Source organism: Arachis ipaensis, chromosome B08, assembly GCF_000816755.2.
Source record: "Arachis ipaensis cultivar K30076 chromosome B08, Araip1.1, whole genome shotgun sequence".
Taxonomy (NCBI): Eukaryota; Viridiplantae; Streptophyta; class Magnoliopsida; order Fabales; family Fabaceae; genus Arachis; species Arachis ipaensis.
The window spans coordinates 15,953,847-15,966,928 of NC_029792.2; the positions used below are offsets into that span (position 1 = coordinate 15,953,847).

At 32.0% G+C, this 13,082-nt stretch overlaps 1 protein-coding gene and 1 pseudogene across 1 annotated transcript; one reads left to right on the forward strand and one right to left on the reverse strand.

The window, feature by feature from the left end:
* Window positions 4,020-5,697, reverse strand: LOC110265246. Its single transcript, XM_021108144.1, has 4 exons — window positions 5,613-5,697; window positions 4,850-5,395; window positions 4,419-4,751; window positions 4,020-4,081 (listed from the first exon to the last, which is right to left on the reverse strand). Exons 1-4 carry the CDS (start codon window positions 5,695-5,697, stop codon window positions 4,020-4,022), a joined length of 1,026 nt encoding a protein of 341 aa, XP_020963803.1.
* LOC107610618 lies at window positions 5,804-11,227 on the forward strand (annotated as a pseudogene).

Consider the following 13,082-nt stretch of genomic DNA (forward strand, 5'->3'; position numbering starts at 1 on the left):
AATACTACAATGTATGTTTCTCAAATATCTATAGTCAACTTGTTACCTGATTTTATTGAGGGATTTCTAAATGGACCGTGTTATTTTTGCACATATAAAAATATTGGCAACAATTTCTTTTTCTTTTTTTATTTATAGATTTTGTCATGCCATCATTGCAGGTATTCTTTCTCATTTGTTTCAGGTATCTCCTCCATTCTCTTATAATAAGTTTTGGTAGTTTGGTTTCAGGCTACAAGGTAAAAGAAACAGCGAAGTTAGGTCCTGTCAGAGAAGCCTACGAATTCGAAGGGTACTATATATTAGGTGGAGCCATCATAATTCAATAATTCATGATTTTTATGATAAAGATTTGATTTATCTTTAGCTACATGTTATGTTAAGAATTAAAAAATCATGTTATGTTTGATACTTTATTTGTATAGGAGTTATAGGAGTTATTACTTTTTATTTTCAATACTAAAATATTATATATTATGTTTAATACTTTATTTGAGTTATGTAATATTTTGTTTATAAGTTATGATTTCTTGTTATTGTAAAATTTTAAACAAAAATTTATTTGTTTAACGTAGTAAAAACGACGGTTAAAACTCATGTGCAGATAAAATCGTATGCTAATTTAAAAGATAAAAAATGTTACTTTTATCCGGTAAAAACGACGGCTTGTAACTGCCATTTTAAACAATTAAAACGCATTTTAACCTAGAAAAAATGGTGATTTTAAACTACCATTTTTAAACAATAAATACTGCCGTTTTAAACAACGAAATGCCATTTTAACCAACAAAAAGATGCTGTTTTATCTGGAAATAACGGCGGTTTGAATCGCCATTTTAACCAAATTCAAAAACCGCCGTTTTAACCAGGTAATTGTGGCGGGCTGAAACTGCCGTTTTAACAAAAAAAATGCCATTTTATCTGGAAATAACGGCGGTTTGAACCGCCGTTTTAACCCAACTCAAAAACCGCCGTTTTAACCAGGTAATTGTGGCGGTTTGAAACCGCCGTTTTAACTAACAAAAAATGCCATTTTATCTGGAAATAACGGCGGTTTGAACCGCCGTTTTAACCCAACTCAAAAACCGCCGTTTTAACCAGGTAATTGTGGCGGTTTGAAACCGCCGTTTTAACTAACAAAAAATGCCATTTTATCTGGAAATAACGGCGGTTTTCTTTTTCTTTTTTTATTTATAGATTTTGTCATGCCATCATTGCAGGTATTCTTTCTCATTTGTTTCAGGTATCTCCTCCATTCTCTTATAATAAGTTTTGGTAGTTTGGTTTCAGGCTACAAGGTAAAAGAAACAGCGAAGTTAGGTCCTGTCAGAGAAGCCTACGAATTCGAAGGGTACTATATATTAGGTGGAGCCATCATAATTCAATAATTCATGATTTTTATGATAAAGATTTGATTTATCTTTAGCTACATGTTATGTTAAGAATTAAAAAATCATGTTATGTTTGATACTTTATTTGTATAGGAGTTATAGGAGTTATTACTTTTTATTTTCAATACTAAAATATTATATATTATGTTTAATACTTTATTTGAGTTATGTAATATTTTGTTTATAAGTTATGATTTCTTGTTATTGTAAAATTTTAAACAAAAATTTATTTGTTTAACGTAGTAAAACCGACGGTTAAAACTCATGTGCAGATAAAATCGTATGCTAATTTAAAAGATAAAAAATGTTACTTTTATCCGGTAAAAACGACGGCTTGTAACTGCCATTTTAAACAATTAAAACGCATTTTAACCTAGAAAAAATGGTGATTTTAAACTACCATTTTTAAACAATAAATACTGCCGTTTTAAACAACGAAATGCCATTTTAACCAACAAAAAGATGCTGTTTTATCTGGAAATAACGGCGGTTTGAATCGCCATTTTAACCAAATTCAAAAACCGCCGTTTTAACCAGGTAATTGTGGCGGTTTGAAACTGCCGTTTTAACAAAAAAAATGCCATTTTATCTGGAAATAACGGCGGTTTGAACCGCCGTTTTAACCCAACTCAAAAACCGCCGTTTTAACCAGGTAATTGTGGCGGTTTGAAACCGCCGTTTTAACTAACAAAAAATGCCATTTTATCTGGAAATAACGGCGGTTTGAACCGCCGTTTTAACCCAACTCAAAAACCGCCGTTTTAACCAGGTAATTGTGGCGGTTTTTCTAAAACCGCCGTAATAACCCTAAAAAACCGCCGTAATTACCAAAATTTTTTGTAGTATATTTGTATCCCTAACATTTATAAAAGTGATTCAATATTATCCTACTATCAATTATACTAACAAATCAGATTATATTTTTCAATTATTCTCACTTGGATGTATTCATTTTCAATTAAGTCTCACTTGGATGTGTTCAATTTTAATATTATACCCACTATTTGTGTTTAGATTCAATTATGTCCCTAGAAAAATGAATTATGTAAATGTTGTAGGAATTAGTTTCAACTTTTGATGAGCAATTTTTCGGAGTGGATCATCGATTCTATCTCAGACATTTGTATTCTAACTTCAAGAAGAGATTTTTAAAACTCAAACTAAAGCGTTCATGATGTGTAATTGACGACAGGATAACATTGAATCACTTTTACAAATGTTAGGGATACAAATAGGACGATTTAAACGTTAGGGACACAAATAGGATTTACCCCAAACGTTGGAGACAAAAATGATACTTTACTCATATATATATATATATATATATATAAAAGAATATTTTATATATCTTTAAAGAAAGACGTTTTAAAGATCTTTATATAAGTGACTCCTTTATATATATAACTTTTCTACAGAATAGAATAGTGTCTAAAATTCACCCGTAAACTCTGATTAATTTAAATTGGGCTCCGCTCACTCATGAGAGCAAACACTAGTACTTCTTTGTGCTGTTGTTAGAAAATAGTGACAATAGAATAACTTTTTTTGTTGTTCATTAGTAAAAAAAAAAAATACTCAATTCCAATTGTTTATGTTTTGTGTTATTAGGCCGAGTCCAAAAACTATTTATTTAAGTTTTAGCCGCATTATTCTTATCAACTAAGAGGAAAAACCTCGCTAATTCTAAAATGTCTATTTGATGTAGAATTGATGCTTGGTGAGTTGCTACCACTTACATTAATTAAATTACTCTCCACCAAATAGTGTTCACAACTTTTCAAAAAGTCAATTTTCTCAAAGAGATGTATGTTATGCCACTAATCACCATATCATCATATTATATTGTATGGTTTCTTTCAGATTGCAACCTAAAGTTGGATAAGCTATGGAGATTCGCATAACATTCTTTTAGAAGAGCCAATAAAGTTGAAAGTTGGAGGCAACCAAACAATGACTATGACAAAGACGCAACGAAAGTCCCACGGACTTCTTTATCCACTTAGCATTAGCTGGTCGGCCCAAACCCCAAACCACTAAATGTCTAAACAACAAAAAAATAGAAATAGTTGCATGACCAAAAAAAAAATAAAAATAATATATATTTAGTTGACTGAAAATATTAAAAATTAAATGTAGGGTTATCATGGCATTTTCTTTTTAAATAAATACCAGAGTTAACTATTAAATAGGTATTCGAAAAATTTAGACACCGATAAATTTTTTTTTTAAAGATGTTAATGACAAAAGTAATCAAACATTAATTATTCTGATTTTTGTTAACAGAAAACTCTAAATTAATTAATAGAAAAGATGACATGACACCAAATTACCACATTCCCTCCATGTCTTCCTTTTGTTCACTACCATCACCTCCCACACACTCATTATCACCACTAATCCAATCTTCAAATCATCTCTCTCTTCCAATATTTACATAATACAACTACTAAAATAGTTCAACAACAACAACAGTCACATAGTTCAACAATAGCAGCAACGTGCAATTTAAAAAATAAAAAATAAATTTAAAGATAAAAAAGGAGAGATAGAAAGTAAAAGAGAGGGGACGGCCGGAAAAAAAAAGGTGAAATGGTGAAAAGAAGAGAATCAGTGGTGGTGTTTCTATAGTCAAATTAAATAGCTATTGTTCCACATATAGCTAGTAATAATCTCATCGGCTAGAGAACAGCCTATGACAATGGTGAATAAGAAGAGGGAGTAGAGAAAAGAAAACGATAGTTATTTGAATTTTTTTTCATTATTTTAAAATAATTAAAAACATTATCTATTTATGATTTTTAAAAATTAAAATACCATATAATTATGAGCTTTAGCACAGTTTGCCACGTCATCTAGTTTGTTAGTCACTTTAGTATTTTTTGTTTATGAAAACCGAAAAAATTGATGTCCGGTTGCTTCTATTAAATTTAAAAATTTTTTAGAGAGTATTTTGTTGTTAATATATCTTTTAGGTTTGGTTTGATTTATGGTGGTATCCGGATCGTAGATCAATCTTAGAGAACATACCGACTCCTTGTAATTGGTCCATTAGGTCGTCAATCCTTGGCAACGGATATTTGTTCTTCACAGTAACCTTATTCAGCTGCCGATAATCAATACATAAGCGCATACTCCCGTCTTTTTTCTTCACCAGTAACACTGGCACTTCCCACGGAAAAACACTCGGCCGAATAAAGTTTTTACCCAACAGATCTTCTAGCTGAGACTTCAGCTCGGCCATTTGTAGAGTTGACATCTTATAAGGAGCACTCGAGATTAGACCGGCTCCAGGCACCAACTCAATAGTGAATTCAACCTCTTGGTTAGGTGAACATTTGTCAATATCATCCGAAAACACATCTGGGAACTCACACACAACCGAAATTTGCTCCAAGCTTTGATCATCACCCGAAACACCCGCGGTTAACAACATAATACCCGACATTCAGCCCCAGAACAATTCACCATCATAGAATTCAAGTAATAGCTATTCAGCACAACCGGCCCTTCTGTGTCTTCCGGCATAAAGCATACTGATTTTTCAGAACAGTTGAGCAGAACATGGTTCTTGGATAACCAGTCCAACCCCAGAATGAGGTCAAGACCAGTCATCGGCAGACAAAACAAATCATGCATGAATTCACGCTGTTGTATGCGAAACGGAACTTGTGGACATCCTAACCTAGTCACCACAACCTCATGGGTAGCATTATACACCTTCAAATCATAACCCAAGACCACTATCTTCAATCCTAATTCATCAGCCTTCTCAAATGCAATAAACGAATGTGTTGCTCCAGAATCAAATAAGGCATTTAAAATTTTATCGGCCATCTTATAGTTACCTCTAATCAGTGTCTCTGACCCCTCAGTACCTACTGCGGAAGTAGTATACACTCTTCTCAGCTGCTGCACTCTACCTGTCTCAAACTTCTTCTTCTCTGGGCAATTATTGGCCAAGTGTCCAGGCTGTCCACAAAAAATAGCATACTCCAGTCCCAAACCTGCACGGAACTCCTGGATAATACTGCCCACATATGTGACAGCTCAAATTCTGCTGTGGTTACTTTCCATACCTTCTTCCTTGATTAGTGTTAGCATACGACCTTTTGAAGTTACCCTGCCCCTGATGATTCTAAGGGACAAAGCCATCACGCTTGAATTGTCTGCCCCTTGGTGCAAAATTCCTCCCTGGAGTCCTCTGGAAAGGCATTCTCATACTTTCCTTCTCTGCTGCAGCCTTTCTCACATACTCCTCAGCCACCCTACTCTTGTTCATGAGTTCAAAGAACACCCTGATCTCCATAGGTGCAACGAAACTTAGAATGTCGCATCGAAGGCCTCCCTCATACTTGATACATTTCTACTCAGCAAAATCCTCAGGAGCTCCTTGACAAATTGATATGACCATTATGACGGTTCGAAATTTCACACAACTAATTCCGTTGATAGTATAGTCTAAACCGACAATCGATCCTCAAATTAAATTTTAAAATTATTGGTTGTCACAAGTACAAACCCCAATAAAAATTAACCGAAGTATTTAAATCTCGGGTCGTCTCACAAGGAATTGCAATGAAGTGAATGATTATTGGCTATGGAGGAGTAAGGGGGGTTTGATTGGTAAAAGGACAAGAAAAGAAATGGCAAGAAAATAAAGAAAACAATTAAAGAAAGCAATTAATAAAGAGAGACATTCATGACAAGGATTGAGAATATAAGCTTTCCATCCTAGTCACTAATCATACAATGATTAACAAGAATTTATTTTATTTTGTCATCTCCAACAATGAAAGAAGGTATAATGTTATCTTCACATAGGGAGAAAGTCAAATAAGACTAGTTAATCTCAATCCAAAAGTCCTAATCAACTCACTAATTGAATTAGTAAGAGATTAGAGTCAATGGAAACAATACTAGCTAACAACTCTAGATCACCAACATAGGTTGGGTCTTAATGGCTCAAGATTTCCTAATTCCTCTTTCCAAGCCAAGAATGCTAAAAAATCTAGTCTAACATCCTTCCAAGCATTTTGTCAAACACTTGGAAGGCATAAAACGAAAGCAAGATAAAATGACAACAAGAATAAAATCTACCAACTACCAATTGCAAGGAAACAATAACAACAATCCAATTAACAATAAAAGAACATCAAACATGAAATTGAATTAAATGAAATTCAAATCCAACAAACACTCATTAATAAAATCTACTACTAACCAATACAAGAAATTAACAACAACAATTAAGGAGAGCACATTGACCATGAAATACCTCAAAATTGCATTAAAGAGAATGGAAATTAACAAGAGTTCATGACATAAAAATAACCAAAATGAGAAATTAACAAGAGAAAAGAGAAGAATTAAGACAATACAACAAGAAATTGTAAAGAAGACAAGATGAAAACAAGGAATTAAACCTAGATCTCGGAGAATTTGACCTAATCCTAACATAATTCTAGAGAGAAGAGGGAGCTTCTCTCTCTAGAAACTAACTACATGCTTCCTAATCTACAACTAATTGCTCCCCCTTTGCCCAAGCATGAATTCTGCATGAAATAGCCTTAGGAATGAGTTGGATTTGGGCTGGAAAGCTCAGAAATCGCCCCCAGCGAATTCACTTTAAGTGAGTCATGTGCCGAGCGACACGCGTGCGCGTGGACGACGCGTGCGCGTTGCTGGCTAAAACTCCCACTCACGCGTACGCGTGGGTGACGCGTGCACGTGGCTTGCAAATCTTCAACGCACGCGTACGCGTGGATGACGCGTGCGCGTGGCCTTCAATTCTCCAAATGTTCATTTCTTCATGAATTCTCCACTTTGCATGCTTTTTTCTTCACTTCTTCCATCCAATACTTGCCTTATGAATTTGAAATCACTCAACAAACATATCAAGATATCGAATGGAATTAAAGTGAATTAAATTTAGCTATTTTAAGTCCCAAAAAGCATGTTTTTACACTTAAGCACAAATCTAAGGAGAATTACAAAACCATGCTATTTCATTGAATAAATGTGAGAAAAGGTGATAAAATCCCCTAAATTAAGCACAAGATAAACCACAAAATTGGGATTTATCAAATTTCCCCACACTTAAACTAAACATGTCCTCATACTAAACTCAAGAAAGCAACAACGGATATCAACATTTATTCAATGCAAATTATCTAAATGCAACTATTTAAATGGATGCAACCACTTAGTCAAAATAAATCAATTTCCAAGAATACATATATAAGTACAAGGGATAAAGCAATAGCAATCAAGCAAACCCACAATTGAATTGAATTATTGAAAAGATTTTACAAACTTGCAAGAAAAGATGATCATGGGTGAAAACATGTAATTGAGCAATCGAACCCTCACCGGTTGTGTATCCGCTCTAATCAGTCAAGTGTATGGGGTTGATTCACTCAATTCTCCCCTAATCATGCTTTCCAAGATTTGTTTTTCATCTAACAATCAACAATTATTTCATGCATGCATACAAATATCATGAGGATTTATCTAAAGGTTGTAATGGGGCTAAGGTCAAGGTAAGGATGCATATTGTTAAGTGAGCTTGAAATTTGAATATTTGATTAACCTAAGCTTCCCATCTAACCTATGACAACCTATACAATTTAAATGCTAACCTAACTACCCATTCTTCACTTTTTTCACACACTCATGCATTCTCTTTTTCATCACCACACATATGCATTGATTTTTATTGAACTTCACTTTGGGGCATTTTGTCCCCTTTTTATTGCTTTTTTTTATTTCTTTTTTTTCTATTTTTTTATATTATTGTTTTTTCTTTTGTTTTTCTCATTTTTTTTGAAGAATTATATACAAGGATGCTAGTGCACATGGTTTAAATATGATTAATGCATGAATATGTACCCAATTCCCATGATTTTCAACAAAACCACAAAATACACTTTTATCTCTACCCAATGTTTCAAACTCTCCCAAAATCAAATGATAAACACTCTCACTAGCCTAAGCTAATCAAAGATCCAAACAAGGGACATTTATTGTTTTTCACTTAAGGCTTGTAATGTGCTAAAATTAAGAACAAATGGGTTTAGCATAGGCTCAAAGTTGGCTAACAATGGAAGGTAAAAGGTAGGCTATTTGGGTGAGTGAGCTAATCGAAACGATGACCTCAATCATATAAGTGCATGTATACACAAAATAATGGACATAAAGAATCAAACAAATCAAAGATTACAATCATAGAAAGAGAATAATGCACACAAGAAGGAAAATAAGTGGTTATATGATGTAACCACACAATTAGGCTCAAAACTCACATGCTTGTGTTCTTAGCTCAAAAACATGATCCAAAATATATATAGTTCAAGCAAGTTCTAAAAAATTTTTTCAATCACTTAGGGTGCCCTAAAGATAAAATTCTTGAAAATCTCATTATTTTGGCTAAGCTTATTTTATATATTTTGGCTAAGCTTATTTTATATATATATATATGCAAAATAAGAAAATGCAACTAAGAATCCTAAAAAGACCTAAGAATGAAATGCAAAAGTGTTGGGATTAGAAACTTATCACCCAAAAAATGGCGACTGGTCGGACGACCTCCACACACTTAAAAGTTTGCACCGTCCTCGGTGCATTCAAAGATGAGCAAGGGGGTACGGCGACTCTCCGCATTGCGACCTTCAGCTGGCGGATCAACCGGTGCTGTGTGTTCTTTCTTCTGCTTCCATTTTTTTTTGCTTATGGTGCATCAGTCATGAAAAATAGAAAATAACACCGTAAGATGAGAAAATACAAAAGCAAGGAAGCGTAAATTGTTGGAATGAGGTAAGTCACTAGAATGGAGTGAGTGAATTAGTGTGACATCAAGAAAGAGATAGTGTGTGGGTTCTAAGTTGTGCGCGGTTTAGAACACACACACACTAGCATTAAAAGCTGTCACAAGTAAACAAAAGAAAGCATACACTTCACTCATTCTAGTGTGCTTGAAATACTTTAAAAGACTTGTAGGTTAAAATACAAACAAGTAGTGAAGAAGCATGAAAGCGTTCAAGCAATTGTGAAATGGATAATGTATGTGCATTGATTGATGTGTAAGCAAACTTAGTGAACAAAATAGTATATGAAACTTACACATCAAACAATGACACATATTAAATTTGTTGCAACACCTAAGTGACATAGAAGTTGAACACATAGGTGCTATGGAACTTGGAACAAAAGAAGATAGGAGTGAAAATCAATCACATAGAAATCATGGCCCACAAAACTTAGAAAGCTCAAAAATATGTCATTAGGTAAGCTTTCGATCCAATTTCACAATTTCAAAATCTCAATGCATGAAATAGGTGGTGTTAATAAAGGGTTGGGTTGATGTTCTAATAAGTGGAAGAGTTAAAAGGTATAGGGACACTTTTGAAGTGTTGGATGCTTTCTTTGATCATGTAATTGAGGAGCATAAGATGGCAAGCAAAGAGGATGATTATAATAATAAGATGAAAGATTTTGTGGACACTCTTCTTCAACATCAAAAAGCTATTATGGTTGACTTTGAGCTTGGTGATGATGATGTTAAGGCACTCATAATGGTATTTAATTTCTCTCTATCTCATATTTTCTGTATATATATCCACACTTGCCAAGATGGCTATAATTTTTGAAAGAAATTTTGTTGAAAAATTGAATGTTTTTTGCCAAATCTATAAACCGATTATCGAAAGAAAATTCGTCGGTAAATTATTAGATAAAATCTGTTGATAAATTTATCGATAATTCATTACTTTTTGGTAATATCACGAAAATAGTTGTTGGATTATTATGAAAAATGAAAAGATAATTTTCAACTATTAAATTATATTGTATGATATATATTCATTAAAATAAATGATTATTATTTGTTATTATTATTTTCCAAATTATATCAATCCAGCAATTTTTGTTCTGACTTTTCAACATTAATATTTATTTTGTATATACTTATAGAATCCAAAAAATTACCCAAAATAATGTAAATTTTTTTCTTTTTCTCTCTTTTATTTGGTTTTTCCTATTTGACTACATGCTTATACATATAAAATAAAATTAAATTTCAGGACATGTTTTTGGGAGGGAGGGACACAACTTCAACAACGCTAGAGTAGGCTTTCACAGAGCTAATGAGAAGCCCAATCAAAATGAAAAAGGCCCAAGAAGAGGTAAGAAAAGTTATTGGCAACAAATCAAAATTAGAAGAAAATGATATTAATCAAATGAATTACTTAAAATGTGTTATCAAAGAAACCCTAAGATTACATCCAGCTGCTCCTCTTTTGACTCCAAGAGAAACAACATGTAAAACCAAACTCCAAAGCTATGATATTCCTCAAAAAACAATGGTTTATGTTAATGTATGGGCAATTCAAAGAGATCCTCAAATTTGGCAAGAACCTGAAGAGTTTATACCTGAAAGATTTGAAGACAATGAGGTTAATTTCAATCGTAAATGCTTTCAATTTCTACCATTTGGTTCTGGAAGAAGAAAATGCCCTGGAATGACATTTGGACTTACTTCAGTTGAATATGTTCTTGCTAATCTTTTATGTTGGTTTGATTGGAAGCTACCAAATCAAAGTGGTGCACCTGGTCATGCCCTAGATATATTTGAGATCTTTGGCCTCACTGTTAAAGTTTCACTTTATCTTCAACCGATAATGCCGCGTTGCGATATTTAAAGTCAAAATACTTCCATGTTCTTAAAATATATTTTGTGAGTTTTTTGTAAATTAGGTTAAAAAATATATGTTACTCTTTTTGTTTTTAGTTAAGTGTTATATTTTAAATAATGTTCTTTTGTATTAAGAAAATGATTGAAATATATTAGAATAATAAAAGTTAAAAGATAATTTATTCTCTTCTGTTAATTACTTTTTTTTATCGAAGATAAGAAGATTCGAACCCGCAACCTGTTAAGTAAGTATGGAAAAACTATGCCATTTGAGTTATAATTCATTTGTGAGTTTTGTTAATTACCTTGATAGGAATAATTATTCTACTAATCATTCACTACTCTTATAATAAAATACTAATAATAATTAATTTAATTTTAATGCATTGCCAGTTTAAAACAGTTTTATACGTACATCTAATTACATAAGGTCATATCAATAAAAATAATAATTTTTACATTAAATGTGCAAATAATTATTTAAAAAAATAAATATATAATTGAACGACTGTATAAAATATTTTATACTAGAGTAAATTACTATTTGTATCCATGAAAGATATAGACGCTAACAAATGTATTCATATAAGAATAAAACAACAATTGTAACCACATAAGATTGTTTATGTGTGCCAAAAGTACCCTAACAGACCAATTGCATAACCAACATCCGGATACTTTTGACACACGAAGGCCATGTTCCGTGGTTACAATTGTCATTTTATTCTTATATGGGTATATTTGTCAACATCTATATCTTTCATGGATACAAATAATAATTTATTTTTTATACTATCAATACATCAAAATTATACCGTTTTAACTTTTTATCTAGGAGGAGCTCAGCACCAAAGCAGAAAACCCAAGGACAAGAGAAAAACATAAGCCACAAAAAAACAAAAAAAAGGAAAGGAAAAGAAGGAAACAACCCCATTCTATAATCAGCTCTAAGCACATGCAAACTTAATTATTTGTTGTTCCTCACTTTCCACATGCAAACTTATTTGTTGAAAACATCCAAGTGCATCACCCGGCCACACCCACTTAAGATTTCTATTAATAGTTCAAATTTAAAAGAATAATCTATTAATAAGTTAGTAACTTTTTCATAAAATTATAAAAAGAATCTAAAATTTATTAATTTATTTGTTATTTCTAATAACATGTCATTTAAAAAAAAAAACTACATTTTTTTTTCAAGACACATTAGCATTCTCTAACAAAATTAGGTATTCAGTCTCATTGACATTTTACATTAAAAAAAAAATCAGACATCGGCCAAACACTATCAAAGTTTATTGTGGTTTTGAAACTATATATATTGAAAAATTTTCAAGTGTGCTGTTATATCGGTGTTTCAGTGATTTTTAACCGTTGATCTTAATTATAAAAAATATATATAATATATATAATTAAGATCAACGATTAAAAATTACTGATACACCGATATAACAGTACACTTGAAAATCTTCCTATAATATATTTTCTATTTTTACTTTTGCTCTACGTACACAATATATAACTCTTTGTATCTCTTCTGATTTTACAGCTTTTCTCTTAATCAATACTATTCAGATTCAGAATCATTATGCCATCACTCTCTATTATTATTATTATTATTATTGCTCTCTTTCTTGTTCTTTGCCTCTGCTAAACCAGAAAAGTTACATTATTCTTATCAAAAAGCTGTTACTTCTGTATGTATTAAAAAGAAAATTAAACGACTAGAAACTTTGTAAAATTTATTAGAGATATAATTATTTATGTTATATTATTTTATCCATTTGAGTTTTTTAAAAAAATAGTTTCATAACATAATATTAAAATTTTATATTTCAAAAATTTAGGTATAAAAGTGGTATTTTTTCTGTCTAGATTTTTCTAGTCTCAAAATAAATTTTTATCTATTTTTTTCAAAAATAAAAAATAAAAAATCAATTCATATTACTTGTGGGCTTATGCATGCTTAGCCTAAATAGGTTGGCTGGCCCCGTTTGACAGGA